The 22,335-nt window shown below is 49.3% G+C and overlaps 1 protein-coding gene across 11 annotated transcripts in view; it reads left to right on the top strand.

Annotated features, from left to right (window-relative positions):
* DENND2B (DENN domain containing 2B) overlaps positions 1–22,335 on the top strand; it is a 178,454-nt gene that overhangs the window by 140,027 nt on the left and 16,092 nt on the right. For 9 of the 11 annotated variants that reach the window (XM_058688157.1, XM_058688156.1, XM_058688161.1 and 6 more), the window contains 9 exons: positions 3,801–5,045; positions 8,479–8,615; positions 16,019–16,170; positions 17,681–17,896; positions 18,931–19,027; positions 19,625–19,669; positions 20,667–20,851; positions 21,922–22,031; positions 22,246–22,315. In XM_058688157.1, the coding sequence (XP_058544140.1) occupies positions 3,801–5,045; positions 8,479–8,615; positions 16,019–16,170; positions 17,681–17,896; positions 18,931–19,027; positions 19,625–19,669; positions 20,667–20,851; positions 21,922–22,031; positions 22,246–22,315 (2,257 nt within the window). The remainder of the gene's footprint in view (positions 1–3,800; positions 5,046–8,478; positions 8,616–16,018; positions 16,171–17,680; positions 17,897–18,930; positions 19,028–19,624; positions 19,670–20,666; positions 20,852–21,921; positions 22,032–22,245; positions 22,316–22,335) is intronic. The other 2 variants (XM_058688164.1, XM_058688165.1) reach the window with 2 other exon arrangements.

The raw sequence follows: 22,335 nt of genomic DNA, 5'->3' as shown, positions 1-22,335 counted from the left end.
AGGGTAGCATTCTAGGTATATAAAGGGGGCTTCTGCAAGGCCTCTTGAGGCCTCAGGTTTGGAACTTCACTTAATTTCTACTTCATTCTTTTGGTCAAAGCATATCACAAGATCAACCTAGATTTAAGGGGCAGAAAAATAGAATCCACCTTTTGATAGCATGAGCTGCAAAAGATTTACAGCCATTTTTAATTTACTTCCCTCCCCTTTCACCCCAGATGTTTAGAATCTAAGAACAAAGGTAAGCTCTTTGAAAAAGTTTGCCAAGCAATTGTTCTGAGTGCTGAGCCCCTCATTAATATTAGTTATTATCAGGCTAAGATTGATTGCTATGTGTTAGCCACTGAGCTCAACACTTGACATATATTGTCTCTATTCCTTACAATAATCCCCAGAGATGTGTGCTTTTTTAACTTCCATTTTACAGATCAAGATACTAAGGTTTAAAGAGTTGAAGTCATTTGCTGAAAGTCATGTAACTTGGTAGTGGCTATGCTGAAATGTGAACCCTAAGGCTTTCTAATGTTCTTACCCTCTGTTGAGAACAACTGGCCTAGCATAACCATTAAGTGAAAAACTTAATACTAACGATAATTACAGTCATAGTGAGTTACAGTGTACAATATCAGCTCACATCCATAGTCTCATTTGCCCATTATGACAACCCAATGACGTAGTTGGATCAGTTTTGAGGGGTTGAAACTGGAAGCTCAGAGTGAGCAGCTTTGCCCAAGGTCACATTCCTAAAAAGGTAGAATTAGAAACAGGGAGAGTTAAGTGAGAATGGCATGAAGGCAAGGGCTTGTCTATATTGTTTACAAATTTATTCCTAGAACCCTGGAGTGAGTGATGAACCTGGAGATGCCTGGGCTCCAGGCCCCTTTTTTCATCCCAAGGTGATACAGCACTTGGGGCCTGGCCTGTGTGTGAGGCTGTGCAAGGAATACCTGTAGCTCTGGCCACAGCTCAGCAATGATACAGAGACCAGGACCTTTAAAGGCAAGGGTCAGTCTCTTCTCTATTTGATGATTCATGAGAGGAGGGAAACTAAACTTTAGTTACAGCAGGGTAGGCATTTAGGCATTGAGAGAATTTCTTGCTTTGTGGAGATTTCTCCATGCTGGAACTACTACGGGAAGTTAGGGAGCCATTTGTTGTGAAATCATGCTGGAATCAGACCAGAGATCCTTACCCTATTTCTTTCCCACCTGTGGGAACTGTGCCACACACATCTACTCCCCATAAGTACAGTGGCTTCATGGCCTGATGACTTCTCATCTTGGGAGTTTGAGGAGACGCATCTCTAAGGGAGCATATCAAAATGTCTGGAGCAATGAGGCATAATCAAAAGGCTTCCTAAGAGATTCTGAGTCTCATTAGATGCCTGTCATCTCCCACTAGATTTTAAACTTCATAAGGACATGAATTTTTGTCTCTTTTGTTTATTCTTTTTTTTTTTTTTTTAACGTTTTATTTATTTTTGAGACAGGGAGAGACAGAGCATGAACAGAGGAGGGTCAGAGAGAGGGAGACACAGAATCTGAAACAGGCTCCAGGCTCTGAGCTGTCAGCACAGAGCCCGACACGGTGTTCGAACTCACGGACCGCGAGATCATGACCTGAGCCTAAGTCGGCCGCTTAACCGACTGAGCCACCCAGGCGCCCCTTTTGTTTATTCTTATATCTAGCACCTAGAGCAGAGCCTGGTCCATAGTAGATGCTCACTAAGTATTTGTTGAATGAAAAAACACAAATTAAAGTTGTTTTCTATTCAAGGCATCTTCTCCCACCTCCAATTGAAAATAGCTGAAACAGAATCCTTTGTGTAGTCCAGACTTTACTGGCTTACAGGGCTGGACTGATGGCCTTCTGTATCCATGGTTCTGTGAAATAAATGAGGGACTTCAGGCCTCCCTCGATTGTGAGTAGGTTGGGATCTCCCCAGGCTCAAGCTTGGCACATTGCCCTGCTGCTGCCTACTCTAGGGAGCGCTGAGGCTTATTCTTTTCACACGTCCTTACTGAGCAGAGTCTCTTTGGTCATTGGCTTGGCTGGGCACTGAATTTCTCTCATCTGTGCCCATGTACACGTGGGATGGCTCTTGTTTGACTTGCCCTTTTAAAAACAACTTAAGCATGTTGAGGTTTCCTGTTGATCGGGGGCAGCCAGAGGCTATGACCCAACAGGGAATTGTCGGCCAATCCCTGACTCACCCAAGCTACGGTTTTCTGTGTGTGAGCAAGCAGTGACAGCAGACTGGCTTGAGGGCAGCTGGCTGCCTTCCTGTGGATGGCATGGGACTCTGGAGCCTATGAGGCTATTGCCCGGCTTTAAGGCCCATGGTGTTAGGGTCAGGTAGGCCTTTGTAGTATGTGGTGTTGGCAAAAACCCTGCTGTCTTTGAACTAAAATTGTTTGAGAAGAAGGCTGGAAGTTGACAGTGAACTGAAAAGATAGTCCTCTCATGGTTCTTGTCAATAAGCTCACCTTTACCTTTTTGTTTCTTTATTTGTCCTTCATTCACTGAGCACCTTACAGATACTGAGGATGTGTCCTTCCACCTGGAAGAAATCGTGGTCTAGTAGGGGAGAGGTCTAGAGGTCTTGAGGGGAAGAGGTCTCTGATCCTTATAAATGCACTGTTTGAGACAGGGCTGTGCCCAGTGCTGTGACGGTTCCTGCCGAGTTATGTCCTGGAGCCTAGGCAGTTGACAAATATGGCAGAGGCCACTGCTTCGTCTTCAGTGGGGGCCACATCATATACTGTAAATTCCTGTCCTGGCTTCCCTCCTCACTAGCTGAGGGGCCTTGGATGAGATATTTAGCCTTTCTGGGCTTCAGTGTTTTTCATTTGTAAAATGAAGATAATAATAAACAATAATTATTATATAGAGTTTTTGTGAAGACTAAATGAGTTAACAGTATGTATTATTTAGAACTATTCCTCATATCTGATAAGATCTATGTGTGGATTTAGAGCTAGAAGTGGCCAGTGCTTGTTTGAAGGGATGCCACCGCTGGAAGGTAGAGCTGCCTGAGGAGCTGGCCTCCTTTCCCCATGGGCGTCCTCACTGACAGGGCCAAGAGGACTCTTTCTTGAGGGACCCTTCTGATCCTTTTGAGACCTTCAGAGATCTGAATTCTGGTCAGGACTCAAGCTGAGCTGCATATGTTGTGGTGGTAACAGAAGTCTCAGGGGAGACAGGGCTTTGTTAAAGAGACAGATCTAAGCACTTGGGTGTATATTTGGGGCACTGCAGGAAGTAGTGTGCTGGAGATGCTTTCTAGCAGCTCCTGAGAACTGATCACTAGCATTTCTTCCCAATGTCACATTCAGTGAGGTCATGTTGGTAGCTTAAAATGAGCCACAATAGGAATATTTATACCATGGAAGTTGGCAAACATTACAGATCTGTGCTTTGTCTTTCAGAGGGCCGATTGCTAAATATTTTGCAGACACCACTGGCATTACTGTGCTCTAGTTGGCAGATGTAGATTCTGGGGATCCTCTCACCTGACACAGAGCTGGCTTCTGCTCCAGATGGTACTCAGGGTCTCTGGGCTTGAACTGGGCAGAGAGACCCATTGAGTTTGGCCTGCTGTGGATAAGGAGCTGTTCCTTTCCTTGAGGATGGCTTTGGGGGTGTATTACTTGAATAGAGTACTTTGAGCTTGAACGTCCTGTAGGAAAGAGTTACTTAGCTCTCTACAAATGTAACACCATACCTCTGGTTGTCGGGCCACTCACTGCCATTTTCTCTTCTTTTCCTTTTGTTTTTGTTTTTGTTTTTGTTGGTTTTAGGTCTCAGTCAGTCTCTCCACCTCCAGTTCTCTCCCCACCAAGGAGTCCCATCTACCCATTCAGTGATAGTGAAACGTCAGCCTGCAGGTACCCAAGCCGCTCCAGCTCCCGGCTGCTCCTCAAGGACTGGCACCCCCGTGATCTTTCACCCCCAAATCCTCAAGCTCACTCCCCAGACACTTCACCACCCATCTGTCCTCTCAAGGCCACCAACTTCAGTTATTTGGACAGAAGCCCTTCAGTGTGCAAGAGAGAGGACCAGAAGGAGAATGTCCAAGGGGCAGCCCAGGATGTAGAGGGAGTAGCTGCTTGCCTCCCCCTTGCCCAGAGCACCCCATCCCTGGGGCCGGGAACCAGCTCACGGAGCTCCTTTCTGAACCGCACTGGCAACCGTGCCCATAGCCTGGGCATCCGGGAGAAGATCTCAGCATGGGAGGGTCGCCGAGAGGCTTCGCCCAGGATGAGCATGTGTGGGGAGAAGCGGGAGGGCTCTGGGGGCGAGTGGGCGGTCAGTGAAGGCTGTCCCAGCGTGGCGCCATCCCCCTGCAGCTCAGAAAAAACCTTTGATTTCAAGGGCCTCCGGAGGATGAGCAGGACCTTCTCAGAGTGTTCCTACCCTGAGACCGAGGAGGAGGGAGAGGCGCTCCCTGTCCGGGACTCTTTCTACCGGCTAGAGAGACGGGCAGGCTGGAGTGAGCCCAGTGCCTTCCTCAGGGGGCATGGCAGTAGGAAAGAGAGCTCAGCAGTGCTGAGTCGGATCCAGAAAATTGAACAGGCCCTGAAGGAGCAGCCAGGCCGGGGACTCCCCCAGCTCCCCAGCAGCTGCTACAGTGTAGACCGAGGGAAAAGGAAGACTGGGACCTTGGGAACCTTGGAGGAACTGACAGGGAGCACGAGTGTGAGCACTGGCAACCGGGCAGGAGGAGTGGCTGGAGTTGGGGTGGAGGCAGGCCCACCCCTGGAGAGAGAAGGCAGTGGCTCCACTAAGCCAGGGACCCCGGGAAATAGCCTGAGCTCCCAGCTGCTGCCATCAAAGAGCTCCCTTGATCCCGCTGTGAACCCTGTTCCCAAACCCAAGCGCACCTTTGAATATGAGGCTGACAAGAATCCCAAGAGTAAGCCAAGCAATGGTCTACCTCCTTCGCCCACACCTGCTGCTCCACCCCCCCTGCCCTCCACCCCAGCCCCACCAGTCACCCGGAGACCCAAGAAGGACACACGTGGTCACCGCAAGTCCCAGAGCAGGTAACGAATGTTCCTCCAGTGTCTTCACAGCCGGGTACTGTGGCTTTCTTTTCGATGGAAGATGCGAAAGCAGACTGTAGTTGTGGGTCACAGTCAGAAGTGCTTCATGGATCCTGAAGCAGTGAGTAATTGTCAGGTGGTGACATGAATTAGGTGAAAAAGAAATTGTTCTGCTCTTGCAGGATAAGGATACATAAACGTGAGTGGGAGGATGAAAATGCTTCTTCCAAATGCTGTCTACTGAAGGTGTGGGCTGGATTTGGCCTTGGGGGGAGAGTTGGGCTACGTCTTGAGCCTTGTTGGAACTGCTTTGGTCCTTGTGGGAAAGGTAGGACCACCTTACTTTTAGATAGAATGGGCAGTCCTTTGAGGAACGTAGGATCTTAGTCTCATGACTACCTGAAATGCCAGCATTAGAAACTTATTTCCTTGAGGGAATCATTATCTGAATACTGCATGTTGCCATTAACATAGTAGCATCAATACATTTAAGATGATTTTCTCTCTCCTGAGGGCTGCCTGGCCATTTAGGGATCCTGGGCCTTTAGGAAGAGGAGATCCTTGGATCATGAAAGGGGAGACTGATGGAAAAAGGTGTCAAAGAATATTTTACTGGTTTTTTGGCCATGTTCAAGAATGGCCTGTCCTGACACTGTCATTAGCTTCCTGCTCAGTCTCAGCATTCTTGACCCTGGACTACTTGGGCTGTCTCCACAGTTATAGTGACTGACTGGGCACTGGAGCTGCTAGGGTTGTGAAAGTTGACAGACACCTTATTCTCTGAATTGGGGTAGGCGGGAGCCCGCCTCCTTAGAAAGGCCTGTCTGCTTCTCCCTCACTGCCTTTCTCTTCTAACCCAAAGTCAGATGGCATTTGGGCTTATTTTACTTCTCGGGGTTCTTCAGTCGGGCCTAATACTTCAGGCTACACCCAGCATATCATTCAGGGATACCATCATATAGATAACTGCTCAGCCATGAGAGGAAGACATCAGAAAGTTTCAGGTGCATGGGCCAGAAGAGCCCTGGGCTAAGGGTAATCCTATGTTTTGGCTTACCCCAACATGCTTACTGGCTCTCAAGACTTTAACAGCCTGCCAGGAGTGTTTGCTTTGTTCTGATTTATCCATTTCTATAAATACCCATCTAGAGCCTGCCATGCACTAAACCTTGTACTGGATGAGGGGACACAGGGTCAAATAAGATACGGTTCTTCTATTCTTCCATTCTTGATGTGGTACAGGAGGTAGATCACAGATAAATCCTAGATGCTCTATGTGACACGATCCATGTCAGTGTAGGATGCTACAGAGACCCAGAGGAAGAGGCAGCTAAATTAGACAGGGGAGTGCGGGAAGCCTCCTTATAGAGGGAGTTGTTGAGCTAAATTTAGAAGAACAAAAAAGCAGTTAGCTAGGTGGAAAAGGGGATGTGGGAGAGTATATCAGCCCGAAGGTTTAACACATACTCCTGTACATGTTACATTTATATATAATATATATACACACATATACCATATATGGTGGAGTCACTTCACATAATAATTAACATAGCAAATTAAAAAATCTGTGCTCTTGGAAAAAAAGAGAGACCATTCAAAAAGTATAAGTTCTTTTATTTGCCTATTCACACAGTGGCATATTCCCTGGAGGAGCATGAGATGGTAAGTTTGTTTCGGTTGTGTCAGGCATGATTCTTATATTTAACAATTTTTTATTTAAAAAATACCAACCAAGTATTTCTTTTGGTATTCAACCAAAAAAAAAAAAAAAGAAAGAAATCTGTTAAAAATAAATCTGTGGAGAAACTGACTATATTAGTCTTAATTAAAGACAGTGTGTGTTGGTCTTCAATGTGGTATCTTCCTGAGGGATTTTCAAGGGTAATTTGGCTGAACATGATTTGTATATCTGTATATTTGAGAACTATCTGCAAAAGATGTTGACCTCACAGTATATATGTTAATGAAAGCTTGATCTCAGACCGCCAGTATCTGTGAGCCAACATTCAGGAACCACTGCACTTAATCATTGGATATTTAACTGGGTCAGAAGTCTAGGTCAGAGACAGACTTGGGAGCCATCATAGTAGGAATGGTAGATATAGCAATGGCCATCAGTATTTGGCTCCCGGAGAGCACAGAGTAAGAGAAAGAATCCTGAAGACAGAACTCTGAGAGACTCTGGCATTTAAAAGGCAAGTGGAAAAGGTATATCCCTCACATGAACCTGAAAACTAATTGCCAAAGAAGCTGTTGACTGTGTCATGGAGGTGAAGGGAGGAGGGTGCCGGTGTAGAGTGTTCAGCTGTGTCAAATGCTACAGGATAGCTAGGCAAGCTGAGAACAGAATGTGGCTGTTAGGACACCTTTAGTCCTTGACTTGCACCCCAAGACTCTGAGAAGTTGTTCATTAAACAAGAGAGAAAGGCTGAAATATCTAATGGTAACCAAAAGAAGAGGGAGGTGTTAATGGATGGGAGGAGGTCTTCAGTCAGTATCTTTCCTTTCTCCCCCCTCCCCAGGAGTCTGCTGGGACCTGCCTTGGAGAGGGAGAGGACGCAGCTAGGGTCAAGTCTTAGATAACGGAGGAGAGGAGTAGAGAGTACTGTGGGCTCAAGCTGTCTGAGGAGCTAACAAGCCGTGGTTTTGAAATTCTGTAGTAGAGGGGATGGCTATTTGCAGTATGGAAAGGAGCAGCTGACTAGCTCAAGGGAAGCTGGGTCTTGGAAGTAGCTTCTGGCTGCAAATTGCCCTCCTTGGTCCACCTCAGAAATGGTATGATTTGTTTGGAGGTCTCAGCCCTTCCTCTTCTAACGATGCACCTATCACCACCTGATTCCCTGACCCCCAAACAGCCCTGGGCATCACCCATCCACTGTTGAGCCCTTACTACCTGTTCAGAGCAGGAGCGCTTGCTAGGATGCGGGCATAATGGAGGCTCCAGAGGCTGAACAGGCACTCCATTTTGTGGTACTGGCAGATACTTCGCAAGGATGATAGGCTCCGGGGCTTGGAGGCCCAGGTCAAAAGCTCAGACCCTGGAGTCAGACAGCCTCGGTGAGTCCGGCCACTTGTCACTTCATCTCCCTGAGCCTCCATCTCCTCATTCATAAAATGGCACAATAGCTAGTAGCAGCATTGTGAAGATTAATGAGGTCCATGAGCAAGGTGTTTGACATAGCATCTGACACATCGCACCCTTTTTAGCTGTGGGATTTGTTACTGGTATGATTAGCAGGCACCGAGGCTGGGGTCTCTCAGACCATTTATCTTCTCATTTGAATGGTAAGTTTGGATCCACTTTGATACATTGCTTGGTAGCTGGTTTGTGAGGAGGACCTCTGGTCTTTGCTGTTGCCCCCATGGCCATTCCCCCAGTGAGGCGGTTGGAATCTAGTTCTGCTGAAATGACCCATGCTCTTGTTATCCACAGAAAATCCTTTGAGTTTGAGGATGCATCCAGTCTCCAGTCCCTGTACCCCTCTTCTCCCACTGAGAATGGTACTGAGAGCCAACCCAAGTTTGGATCCAAAAGCACTTTAGAAGAAAATGCCTATGAAGATATTGTGGGTAAGCTGTGGTAGAGGTGGTGGGCTGGCTTATCTCTGGGGGCTGCGGAACAGGAACAGGAGGGACACTCCCAGGTTCCACTTCATTCACTGGGGGCAGACATGGCCCAGCTTCTGGAACTTCTCAAGAAAATGGGCATCAGGGGAAGCATCTTGGAAAAGACTGAGCAGCTAAGATATTAAAGCCTGACCTTGAATGAACTGAAACTGAAAGGGCTTCTGGGACCACAGTAAGGGGAAAACCATATCATTCCTTTTATTTTCAGAAGGCTTCCTTAGCTGTGTGTCCTTCCTTAGCTGTGTAATCTTAGGCAAATCACGTTTCTGAGGCCTGTTTCCTCTTATAATGTGATGATGATGATACGTTAATAACAACAACAACAATAATAATAATAATAATACCTCAAAGGATTATTGTTAGGATTCAATGAGATAAAATGTATATCAGAGTACCTAGCACAGCTTAATATATATCTCTTCTACTTTCTCTTAAAGTAAATGGTGTCAAGAAAGCATCTGGGATTTTATTCTGCTTGCATACTAACAAGTTTAGCCTTCCCTGGCTTCACAGATGCTGGCCGAAGACACAAGACTCTTGAATCACAGTCAAAGGATTTATTACTCATGGCACAGCAGGCAGCACATGGGTCCCCTTGCTCCCAGGTCCCCTGAGGCAGTGTGGAGGAGGTCCAGGTTGAAACTGCACTTACATGTGGGTCTGTGTACCAGGAGGAACTTCAGGCTGAAGGAACCCCAGTCTTTCCAGGGGGTGGCTAGCAAACATGCCCAACCTTTGCCCCACAAGGAGGTCTTGTTTTTATTATTCTGGCCAGGAAACAAACCTGCCTCTGCCCTGGAGGAAGGCACTATCTCTACCTTCTGAGGTTGTTTGCTATACATCTTTGAAAAGACAGTCTGGATAGGTCCTTCCCCTTGCTCAAAAGTCAGAAATGTAAAATACCATGGAGAATTGTCCTTCAACAACTGGGAGGACTTGGTGTTGGCAAACTTGTGTTCCAGGGTCAACAAAAAACCGGTAGTCTAGGCTGCGTTGGGTTTATTTTGGGCTTTCATTTGAATCCTGGTCTCATTCTCTTTAGTGGGGCTTCAGTTTTGTTGGAGTAAAGTGTGTGTGAGTGTCACTCAAGAGAAGCAGTGTGCTTATGCACTTGACCCCTCCTCTCTCATCTCTGGCTCTGTCTCATCTCTGTGTTAGGCCTTGAGGCTGGAGACCCTTGCAAGTTCTTAGTTAACATATTAGAGAGAAAAACGGCCCTAATGGAGAACCCTCCAGATTCTCCTAAGACTAGAGAATCTTGGGAAGAGGGGGTCGTCTATTCCCTCATTTGATCTTTGCCACCAGTTTCATAGTTTTCTCCTGATAACTTGCTGGGCCAGCATTTCTGGGGAAATAGCAGCAGTGCTTGGATCCACATAGGCACTGCTTCCCCAGGAGCAGAATGTATAGTATATAGCCATCCAAAATTAGGTCATAACAGGAATACTGTGGGATTGAGGTCCCTAGAATAGCAAAAGGGTTTAGGGAGGGAGGCCTTTTCTCTTAACCCTGGGAAAAAACATTGTACATATAGTCACCCAGAGTTGAGGTCAAGACCTGTGGGGATCAGCTCCATATCCCCATCTTCCTCCCCACTCCAGTTTCAGGATACATTTCTGTTTCCTCTAGTTTAGAAGAAACCAGAATGTGTTATTGCTGCCCAGGGCCCTCCAGAGCACCCAGTGTGGCTGCTGCAGTGGGCCAAGGAGGCTATGGTTCTTAACTCCCTTCCCCCAGTAGACCAGGCACTGCCCACACTGTGATCCTCTTCTCTGAGAAGGCTTTGCAGCCTTTCTGTGCTGTCCTGTCATTTCAGGTGGGGAAATGTTTTGTATCAGCTGAACTGAAATAAGAGAAAGGGATGCTTCAACCATCTCTCCCTGTGCAGAGTTCCATGATCCAAGGCTCTGTCTGGGCTTGTTTGGGGACCATATCTGGTGGTACAGGGGGAGATGAGAATCTGAGGGGCACTGTCCTAGGAAACAGAACTGTTCTCTGGGCCTTCTTAGGTCAGGTTAGGGAGAAGAGGGAGAGAGAGGCAAGTATGTCTGGGTCTCAGTCTCTTCACTTAGTAGAGGGGACTTACTGCCACTTTGGGATGTTGTATGAGGAGGCAAAGAAATATAGGAGCAGCTTGGATGCTTCTTGAATGTGTGAGTTAGAGCTGGGGGTAAGGGCTGGTATGGGATGAGGTTGGAGTTAGGGTGTATTCCTTAGCTGCTCACCTGGCTTCTGGATCTTTGGAGCATTATGCAGAGAGTACGGGAGGAGTACTCAGGAAAGTGTTAGAGGGAAGGCAGGGGAGTGACCCAGACACCTGGGTTTTGCTTCTGCTTTGTGGGGTGTGGGTGTAGTTAGTTCAGTGCCCTGGATATGGCTTCCTCCTTTGTATCCCCCACAACAGTGCTGTCTGAATTTCTAGACTTGACCAGGGAGGCTAGAGGGAAGTACAAGAGAGAATATCTCTCTCAGATTCTGGTTGATTTATCCCCTTCTCCTTCCCCGGAGACAGGCCCAAGAATTTGGACCCCCCCCCCTCCCCCCAGAGGCTTCACCAGGGCCTTTGTTGCTGAACTCTGAATGTCAGTTTCACTTTTGCCTGGGATTGACCAGTGCCTAGGACTTCCCAGGAGCCTTCTCTCTGTTCTTGGCCCAGCCTGTGCTCTATGAGGTTAAGGTCGTTTCTGGTTCTGTTTGGATTAACGAACTCTTATGTTGCCTTGCTTGCACAGTGACAGACAAAGCTTTGTTTTGGGTGTGTGATAATGGGGCCGGCGGGGGGCAGGGAGCACTCACGTTAAATCTCCATCTTGGGGACCAGTTGATTGGATTGGAGTTTCTGGTCTGTTAGAGGTTGAGTATCAGTTGGCCCAGAAACTAACATGTCTTCTCTGTGAGCAGTGGATTTGAATGAGGGGCCTCAGGGAATTTGCTGGCCTCCTGCCCACACCAGGCATGATGCCTGGGGACCTGTGGTGGGATATTCTAAAACAGGCTGAGGTTTATCCTGCTAATTTGCAATAGAGGGGTTCAAAAATAAAGTTACTGTCTTGTTGCTTTCTGGGGCTGTTAATTCTCGCCTGTCCAATTTGACATCTGCCCCTGAAGATGCTGCTATTCTACAAAGCCTTATAATCATTTGCATTTTGAGCCTGACACTTAAAAATGCACCCAAGGAAGCAGCTTGTTAGGGAGTTATGTGGAGTGGCCTCGGCGCCTGACCAGGGAGCCTGGACTGCATTCCTGCAGAGGTTCCCACTCCCATCAGCTAGTTGGGGCTGAGGGAGAGTTTCCAGGAACTTGAACGGGATGGGAGCTGGGGACAGAGCCAGTTAGCCTGACTGCAAAGCGTTTTGAACCTCTGTTCTTTCTGCCTTCTTATTTGTCCCCAGGCAGGAAGGTAGTAAGGAACATAGGGCACCTAACAGCATTGAGGCTGCAACCCAGAGTGTGTTGTGGGGGATTTGGGCCTTTATCCTGGCCCTCTCTCCACCTTGGGAAGGAGGGGAAGAAGCTGAGAACCAGGAGAAACAGCTGGTTCAAACCAGGAGAGGTTTTGACAGGGAAGCTGTAGACTGGGCCCTAATCAGGGTGTGGTCAGGAAGCTTAGGATTGTGTTGGGAGAAATTCTCAGTGCCTATGCATATTCACACACATTTTGTCCCTAACTGGTTCTTCCAGTGTGTGTGTGTGTGTGTGTGTGTGTGTGTGTGTGTGTGTGTGTGTGTGTGTTGAGTGAGTGCTGTTTGGTACATGTGGTTAATAACCAAAGTTGCTGTGGGGAGAAATGGGGGCAGGGCTGGGTGGGTGGGGTGGGTTTCTTCCTTTGAGAGGATCAGTGTGATAAGTTTGGTCTCTGACAAGCCCCTTTAAAACAGTGCAAAGCAGAAGTTCTTGGCGATGCCCTTGTTCCATATCTCATCAGCAAAGCTGGGAAGGGCTGAGACCTCTGGCTTCCCCAGCTGGGCTTGATGTGATGGGGCTGCTCAGGTCCAGGCTTCTGGGGAAGAGGGCCTACCTCTTTTCCCACTCCTAGGGCATTGTGGTGCGGACCACCCTTGAGGAAGCTGTGTGAGTGGGAATGCAGGTAAAAGTCTGGTGTCTGCCCGGCTTCCTGTCTCCCACCCATGCCCCTGCTAAATCTTTCCCATACTCACTCAGCTGTAGCTTCTCCAGCCTTGCTGTTGTCTTGTTTCCCCAGAGGGAGTTCGGAGCCCTTTTCCCCAACCCTCCTCCTCTCCCAATTCTGAGCCATTGCTTCGGGGTTAATTTTCTCTTGGCAGGTTCAGGTGTGGTTCTACTCAGGGCCTGCTTGGTCTCTGCATATTCCCATCCCCTGGGCACCCTTAGTCCCTGGAAAAAATGACTGGGGGTATGTCCCCTGAGACAGTTCCAAAACAGTGGCCAGGAACAGTCTTGGAAGTCAAGAGTAGCAGGTGAACTAGGGCTGTGAAGGCCCAGCTAAGGGTGGGGAGGCAGGGCTTGGGCCAGCAGTCATTTCCTGGAGAAGGGATTAGTGGCCTGCTTATATCAGAGAGGATTTTAAGCATTGCTGAAGAAGAAAGAAGCTGGTGTTAAGGCTGGGAAGACAGGAGGGGCATTGAGGCTTTCCTGAAATTTTGTTTCCAGAGGCAATACTAGTATTGAGACCCTGGTGTTCCCAACTGTTTTCTTGTCACTGATGTGTATCAACATTGTACTTCTATTACTTCCCTGGACCTCAGTCCCTTATATCTATTTCTTAGAGCTTTGGATTTTATATCAGTTTTCAAGGCTCTGACTCTTGGGGAAGAAAGAAGGAAGAGAAGGAAGGTGAGAGGGAGAAGAAAGGAATGAGGGAAGGATGGAGGAAAGAGGGTTTGTGTTGGGAGTCATGTCATGGCACTCAGAATCTATTAGGAAGTTTAGAAACATCTGTCTAAAGCAGTCATTCTTAATGGGGCAGGGGAGTAATTTCAACCATCCACCCATCCTTCCTTCCTTCCTTCCTTCCTTCCTTCCTTCCTTCCTTCCTTCCTTCCTTCCTTCCTTCCCTCCCTCCCTCCCTCCCTCCCTCCTTCGTTCCATACATTCATCCATCCATTCACCCATCCGTGCATTTATCCATCTGCTCAGGGGACATTTGAGAGTGTCTGGAGACATTTCTGGTTATTACAACAGAGGTGGTGCTACTGTCATCTAGTGGATTGAGGCCAGGGTTGCTGCTGAACATCCTACAAATGCACAGGAAAGGCTACCACCACAACAAGAATTTCCCAGCCCCAAATGTCAGTAATTTGAGAAACTCTGATCTAAAGGACTTGAGACAAGGTCATCCTGTTGGTTTGAGGGATGATGATAAGGACTTTGGCTGGTCATCCAGGTCAAGGCAGTTTGGATTTGATGAGCTTGGAATAAATGTTCTTCCTGCCCCCATCTGAGCAGTGATGCTCTGGTCCTGTTTCCCACTATCAGGAAGATTGTGTCCTGACATTCTTGATTCCTTGATCCACCCACCTCATCAATACAGAATATATTTTGGAGGGAGACCAAGAAGTACTGAGTCTCTCCTGACTCTTCTCTAAGTGCCTAGAGTAGGGTAGGCTGGATGCCAGGTTTGATACTTGGCTTCTTGAGGCAGCGTTGCTGGGCCAGCTCTGCTTAGTCAGGACTCTGGAATGGAGACAAGTCATATTCATAGCATGACTGTGTTACAGGAAAACTCCGCTCAATTGCTGGGGACTCTGCGTGGTGCTCGGAATCACTTCATCCAGTCCCAAATCCTTTCTTGACCCATTCTTGACTCAAGTTCAAGAGATTCGCGTTGCTCCCATGGCACCCTTCCTTCACATCTCTTCCCTCCCCCTACCTCTGTTGAATGCATTTCCTAAATTCATTGTGATTTTTCATGATAATAATAAATAGATCCCCCCAGTCTGGGGAATTTTGAGGGGGGTAACTGTAGATTCCCCCAGTTGGGGGGAAACTGAGAATTCTGTAAGCATATAGGGATTAGTTTTTCTTTTGTGTTCCATCCTAGAAAAGCTTACACTGTCAGTGGCCTTGTTTCTAGTCATATGGCTCTTTATTCTGTCTGCTCCCTGAGAAGTGGTATTTGAACTCCTCCTGGGTGTGAGGCACATCCAGGCATCTGCAGGGCTCAGCAGTCACTAGGCTCCATTCTGGTGCTGACCAGGGAAAAGAGGAGTGAGGCCTGTTCTCTTCATGTATGCTACCCCCAGCACAGCCTAATGCTGGTCACTGGTGCCTAGGTCCCACGTCCCAGAAAGGGGCATTGATGTGGCAGGGAGGATATGGAAAGACAAGGAAAAGAGGAGCAGAGGGCTGTATTCACTCACAGTGGCCACAGATCCGTTGCAGGCTTGAGCCAGGACTGACCTGGCTTATGATGTTATTGGAGTGTAGCAACGTCCAGGGATGGTTGTAGGGAAAGAGGCAGGCAGGTATGGCTATGGGTAGGAGTTGCTTTTATGGGCAGGGACTGTGCTGTCAACTTCCCGAGGTTTGCTCGTAGTGACAGTACAGTGCCTACTGCCAGGGTTTCAAGAATTCGTCCTGAAAAGCAAAAACTCCCCACCCTCACCCCTAGGCCCAGGCTGCTGTCAGGCCTTTCACACCTCCCTATGTCATAGCAGGAGGGCTTATTCCAAAAGGGGAGTGAAGATCAATCTGTTTTTCCAGGTCAGCAGTAGAGGAATTAGAGTGACACTGTAATGAGAGCAGTACATTGAGCAGATCGTTACTGAAATCTCACTACTTGACTGACAGTGTTCTGGTGTGGGGGTTATCTGTGGACCGGATGGTAGACCTGCCCTGAAAGAGCGGTGCACGGTAGAGTGATTGAGAGGGAAGCCTGGGAGCGCCTTGCTCCTTATAGTTCATCAGTGTTCCTCCATGCCCATCCCGTAGAGTGGTCTCCAGGGAGCATTGCTAATGGGACAGCCTGGTGACCTCTGAAAGCCTTTCCTACCTTGAACTGTATATCTCTGGGGCTTTCACGGCAGAGGAACTGGAGCCAAGGAACGACGCCTGGTGTTGGCTTTGTCCTCTGGCTGGGTGCAGGCAGGGGTAGCTGAGCCAGTCTTGTGCAATCTCTGAATTTATAAAGCAGAGGCCAGACAAGGCTGAGCTGAAGTGGGGGTGGGGGTGGGGGGGTTCGCTTCTGGTTTTGGAGCCGGGATCTGTTTGTAGCCTCCCCACTGCAGACGGGCAGCTGTATGACTCATGGGCTGAAGGGCCAGGCAGAAGCCATTCTCTTTGGTTCACAGGAATTCTGCTTGTTTATTTGTGAGTGCATGTGTTTCCTCCTTCCCTTCTCCCCGTCTCTAACTTCTCCCCCTCTGCAGGAGATCTACCCAAGGAGAATCCATACGAGGATGTGGACTTGAAGAGCCGAAGAGCAGGACGAAAATCCCAGCAACTGTCTGAAAACTCCTTGGACTCTTTGCACAGGATGTGGGGTCCTCAGGACAGGAAGTACAACAACCCACCCACTCAGGTAACTGCAGCCCTGACTTGAGCCAGTGCGAGGGCCACAGGAGAGGCCTGTCCCACCAGGGTTTGGGCCCACTTCCACTCACGCTCTTTCCCTCATAGTGCTTGACAAAGGAGGTGACCTCAGGAAAGGCTTCTGCATGCAGGGACTAATGTCATGTCAGAATCCTCAGGGGGAAGTGAGGCATGCCCTTGGGGCACCCTGCCCCATGCTCTTCCCTTCACTGCTTGAGCTCTGAGCTGCAACACCAAGGCATGAGCCTCTGCCGCCTCCTGTCTTATCATTGTTCCTGCTCCCCTTCTGTGGGTAACAGAAAGATGGGGGCCCTTGTTGGAGTCCTGATATTCTGCAGCTCTGGCAGAAATGATCTCAGTACTGGCATTTGGGGGCCAGGCATAGGCCCAAGAACCAGATTTGGAGAGGTAGATGCGTGTCTACCAGACCTGGAGCCACTTGTGTTGGAGGAAGTAAGAATGAATCTTTAAGGACTGATAGAAGGCAGAATGAGAAAAAAGACGGAGTCAAAGGAGGCCCTAGACTCTAGCTCATTCTGGCCTTATCTGGGGTGGACAGGAAGCAGGAGAATGGACCTACCCAGGCAATTCGAATTTTCTTTGCAAATGGAGGGACCTGGATATTTTGTAACATTGGCTAGAGAATACAGAAATTTCTTCTGGTTTTGGAACGATGTAATCATTTTTATACAAGAGTCACCTTTCTAATGTGCTGTATTCAAACAGGCTTCCACTGAACTTATGTTGCCAGACTGGTTGGGTGGGAAGAGGGCCTTGGGGGACGGGAGGAAGGAGGACTTACTGAAGAGTGATGAGAGGGAATTCCAGATGCAGACAGTGGGTAGGAGGCAGGCCGAGTTGGCAGGGGTGCTGCCTTTCTAGCAGTGAGTTGGGTCTGCAAAGAGTAAGGTGCCCTGTTGGGAGGAGTGTTGGTCTAGATGGAGAGAGTAGATCAGGGCCAGGGAGGGGCAGCTGGGTTAAGGCAACTGGCTATGAGGCCCACCTTGCCAGGCTTTGATAGATAGTGAGAGCCCAGAGCCCTTCTGTTTTTCTTGGAAGAAGTAAGCAGGACCAGGCTGTCATGTGGATTATGACCCCTGCTAAAGAAGCCTTTTAGGGCTGGACTGGGGGGTCGGGGTTGGTGGGAGGTTGGGGTGGGGGGGAGACTAGCTCCATCAGCCAGGATGAATAATGAGCAAAGTCTAAGCCTTGCCCCAAAGCTCACAAGGAGCCCCCAGAATTCCTGCTTGGCCTTATCTTTTCACTCAGATGAGAGCCCAGTTTTCTTAGCCTCTGCTTTCTTTTTTTCTGGCAGAGGTGGTTCAGCTTCCTTTGTAGAAGTATGTATCTAATCTAGCCCTGACCTGCTGATTAGCAGCTGAGGTCTTAAAAGAGGAAACCCAGGCAGAGGGAAATTCCAGGATGGGATTCAGGGGAGCCAGGGATGCCAGCCAAGGCATGTGGTGAACCCCTCTCCCATGTCTTCTCTCCCATGCCAGCTATCCCTGAAACCCAACAGCCAGTCCCTGCGCAGTGGGAACTGGTCAGAAAGGAAGAGCCACCGGCTGCCACGATTACCCAAAAGGCACAGCCATGACGACATGCTGCTGCTGGCTCAGCTGAGCCTGCCGTCTTCACCCTCTAGCCTTAATGAGGACAGTCTCAGCACCACAAGTGAGCTGCTGTCCAGCCGAAGGGCCCGCCGCATTCCCAAGGTAGCCTCCCCAGAGGAGCCAACAGGGGCTGGGCAGGTGGGTGGGCAGGTGGGCAGCTCTTCCCTCCCTCCCTCCCTCCCTCCCTTCCTTCCTTCCTTCCTTCCTTCCTTCCTTCCTTCCTTCCTTCCTTCCTTCCTTCCTTCCTTCCTTCCTTCCTTCCCTCCCTCCCTCCCTCCCTAATCTGGGGCTACTTCCTCAATTCTCCTTGAATAAATTCTCGGTCCTCACACTGGCCCTTTCTCTTTCATCTGGTTAATTCTCTATCTTATTACCAAAGATGCATTAATGAGTAATAAATGAGTGCACAGATATTAGGGCAAGGACAGGCTAGCCTCTCCCCCAGGGAGCACTCTATGCCATTGGATGAATGGAAACCAGTCCTTTAGGAGACTCCCCATTAGTGAGTGTGGGGTGTGCATTTGGAGATCTCTGCACGTTAAACACTTCCAGGCTTTGAAGGACCTAGGACTCAAACATGAGTCTTCCTTTCTCTGACTCTCAGAATTGAGAGTTTTCAGCAATGATTTGCACACACAGGCAGTCAGACCCAAATCCCCAGCCCAAAGCTGCAGGATTTAGCCAAATGGTATTTTTAGCTTGCAAACAATGCTTGGGTATATTGGGAATTTAGCTCCTTCCTGTCGGGGCCCCAGGTTATAGCCTAGAGGGAAAGGCTCGAATCTTTGTTCCTGTTATTATGTCTGAGGAGCTCTTTGTCTCCTTTGGTTCAGTGACTCTGGGGACCCAGAAGCTCCCATCCTGTCTAGTTTGATCACAGTTCCTTCCTCTAGGGAGCTAAGTTTAACATCGTTGTACATTGGGGCAGGAGACCAGTTAGGGGATGAGGTAAAGAGCAACCAGACAGTCTGCACTCAGGGTCAGTGCAGCAGGGAGACCAGTACCGGGCCCAGTGTCAGGAGGGCAGAAAGCTTGCATCTGAGGGAATGAATGGGCTACTAATCAGCCTTCTTGGAAGTAGGGGCAACTGCTTACCTCACAAGGGTTACCTCACCCTCCCTGCTTTTCTCACCCAGCTTGTCCAAAGAATTAACTCCATCTACAACGCCAAGAGGGGAAAGAAGAGGTTAAAAAAGCTGTCTATGTCCAGCATTGAGACAGCATCACTGAGAGGTAGGCCTTGATATCTGAGCTGGTTCAGGTATCTGGGGCCCTTGGACGTTAGGAATGGGGAGAGGCACGGACTTGTCTCAATTTACCCTTCTTTGGGCTGATCACAGGATTCTGCTGCCTTCTAGGAGGGTAGAGTCCTGCCAAGAAGTAACACATAGAAGGGGAGGGCCAAAGAGGGAAGGAAGCCATGGGATGGGTTAGTTCAGGCTTTGGGCTGCACGGCCCTGATTAGGGAGGTGGGTGTGGGAATCTGCTTCTGGCAAAAGGAAAGGCCGGGCTTATAGAGCTCTGTGGTCTGTTTCCCATTTCAAATCTTCGCGTCCTGGAGGCAAGCCCTGTGTTCCAGACCTATAGGCCTCTCTTCTGGTTCAGCCTCCAGCTCAGGCCTTCAGCAGCTTTCCCCAGATCAGGATTGGGTGGAGAGGGGTTTGTATATTAGTTAGCACCTTCAGTTTGAACTCAGGGGACCCTGGGCCCATAGAAGCCCAGACTAGGTATGATCCATCCCTTGTGAGGATAGCTGGGAGGGGGGCATGGAGAACATTGGCTGTGGGGCGGTGGCTCAGCAAGCGTGCACTCCTGCTGTTACTTTTCCAGATGAGAATAGTGAGAGCGAGAGCGACTCTGACGACAGGTTCAAAGGTGAGGTGTGGCTCCCCAAGAGCACGGAACCCCTTCCCAGCCCTCTCTGTAGGGACTCGCCCCCCTCCCTCTACACATATAGTTCCAACGTCCCCATTTGGCCTGCTTTGGAGAGGCAACAGGCAGGCAGGATAGCAGCCAACAGAGCAAGGAACTATAGGGGAGCCTCTCCTACTGCGTGCAAGGCAGCCCTGCCAAGTTGAACTCAGACAGCTCCCTTCACCTGGACTTCCACAAGGTGTCGTCCCCAAGAGTTAGGTGCTAGATTTCCCTGGTAAATGCTGCAAATCTGGAGGTTTAGAGGTGGGTTTAGAAGATTGCAAGTACCTCTTCTGGCTTAAGAAACGTGCCACGGTCTGAGGAAAACTGGTCCTCTGGAGGCCCCAAAGCCACTCACCCCCCATATCCATAGAGAGGAGGCCTGCCACCTCCCTGAAAAGGTTTTGGGAACTTCCTGTTCCGGCAGCCTTGGACAAATGTCTGTTCTTTCTCTACTGGGAAACCTGCCTAGACTTTCCTGGATGGTTATAGTATGTGGAACCTAGCTCCTTCCTTTCCTTCTCTACTGGTTCCCCCAGGCATGTGGGCAAGTGGACTTTGGGTCAGGAAACTGGGACAAAGGGTCCAGGTCCAAGGACTCTTGAGAGGGGTCCAGGATGAAGCCTCCATGGAGGTCCACATTTTCTCATATTGACACTAGGCAGAGGTAGGTAGGCGCAGTGATACACGCCTGGGTTTGCTGGGCTCAAGCAGTCTTGCCAGCCCCAGCCCAGCCTCCAGAGGCTCCAGTAGTAGCTCCCTGAGGCAGGGTAGGGCCTTTGCACAGGCGTAGATACATTGCTCCTGCCACTTCTCCCCCAAAACCTGCCTGGACAGGGCATCAGACCAGGCTCCCGCACTTAGAGGTGGTCCGCAGAGGCAGAGCCTGAGAGGGAGGCTGATGTGGAATCTGTGAGGGTCCAGCCTGCCTCTCCCCTGACCTGTGACCTGCCCCCAGCCCACACACAGCGCCTAGTCCACATCCAGTCGATGCTGAAGCGTGCGCCCAGCTATCGGACCCTGGAGCTGGAACTGCTCGAGTGGCAAGAGCGGGAGCTTTTTGAGTACTTTGTGGTGGTGTCCCTCAAGAAGAAGCCATCTCGAAACACCTACCTCCCTGAAGTCTCCTACCAGTTTCCCAAGGTGAGGCCATCTCTCCCTCCTCCCATCCCCTCCTCTAGCACCTTCTGTCTGCCTGGCCCATCTGTGGAGCAAGAGAGATCCTGGTCCTGCTGCAGTCACCCCCTCACTGCGACAGCCCTGAGCATGGATGCTGCTAGCCAGCAGGGAACAGAGGGCTTCAGGGGGTGTGGGTTTGGGTCAGTGCTTGTTCAGAGCATGAGGGTGGAGAGAAGTACCTCCCACTATGCTTAGAATGAAATCCAAATTTTTTATAAGGTTGGCAAAGGGCCTGAGGAAGGGCCCCCAAGTACTTCTACTATTTTATTTCTTTTTTTTTAATCCATTTTATTGAGACCTAATTCACATACTGTATAATTCAGCCAGTTAAAGTATACAGTTCAATGACTTTTAGTATATTCAGAGTTGTACAATTAGAACATTTTTATCACCTCAAAAAGAAACCCTGTACCAATGAGTTGTCCCTCCCCATCCCCTACCTACCTTCCCTCTTACCACACCTTCTCTGCCCATCACCAGCTAGCCAACCTGGCCTCCTTTCTCTCTGCCTCTGCCTGGAATGTTCTTTCTTCAGCTCTGCACATGGCTGCCAGCTCTTTTTCATTCCTCATTCTCTGCCCATATAGTACCTCTTCCAGGAGATCTTTCCAAATACCTAAGATATCCCTTCCCCTGCCTGGTTCTGTCTGTCATATCTCCCTATTTATTTCCTTTGCAGCACCCTCTGAAATTTTGTTGTTGAGTATCTCACCCTCCTGACTAGAATGTGCAGGGACAGGGACCTTGCCCATGTTGTTTTCCATCGGTAGCCCCAGAGCATGACACAGGGCCAGGTGCCACAGAAAAGTGCTCATTTGGCACATATTGAATGAATAAATGATGACTCAGCCCACACCCAGACCTCGCTGTAAGAATCGGGAATGGGAACAGGATTGCTGAGAAGCAGAAGCATGCCAGTTGGTAGGATGCCATCTAGAGCTCTCAGGGGAGGAGACGCTTCTCAGCCATCCCCCACCACCTCCAGGATCCACATCTTCTCTTGTCTATCTCTCCCTATATTTCTCTCCCCATAGCTGGACCGACCCACCAAGCAGATGCGGGAGGCAGAGGAGAGGCTCAAGGCCATTCCCCAGTTTTGTTTCCCTGATGCCAAGGACTGGCTTCCTGTGTCAGAGTATAGCAGGTGAGGCCTGGCCTGGTCTGGCTGGAGGCAGGAAGGGGCAGAATCTCCTTTACCTCCATAGCAGGGGCAACTGCATGGGGCACACCCAAGTCCCAGCCTCCTCTCTACAGCAACCTAGCCCTTCACCCCTCCTTGGGAGGGCATTCCCTCTTCTTGGGTGCTATTTCCTGGGTCCTCTGATGCTTCCCTGATGCCAGACCCCTCCCTATTCCAGTGAGACTTTCTCTTTCATGCTGACTGGGGAAGATGGCAGCAGACGCTTTGGCTACTGCAGGCGCTTACTGGTGAGTAGGGCCATTCAGTC

This window comes from Neofelis nebulosa, chromosome 10, assembly GCF_028018385.1.
Source record: "Neofelis nebulosa isolate mNeoNeb1 chromosome 10, mNeoNeb1.pri, whole genome shotgun sequence".
In the NCBI taxonomy this organism is placed as follows: Eukaryota; Metazoa; Chordata; class Mammalia; order Carnivora; family Felidae; genus Neofelis; species Neofelis nebulosa.
Note: the sequence above shows the minus strand (reverse complement) of the source record. Positions and strands in the feature narration are given on the sequence as shown.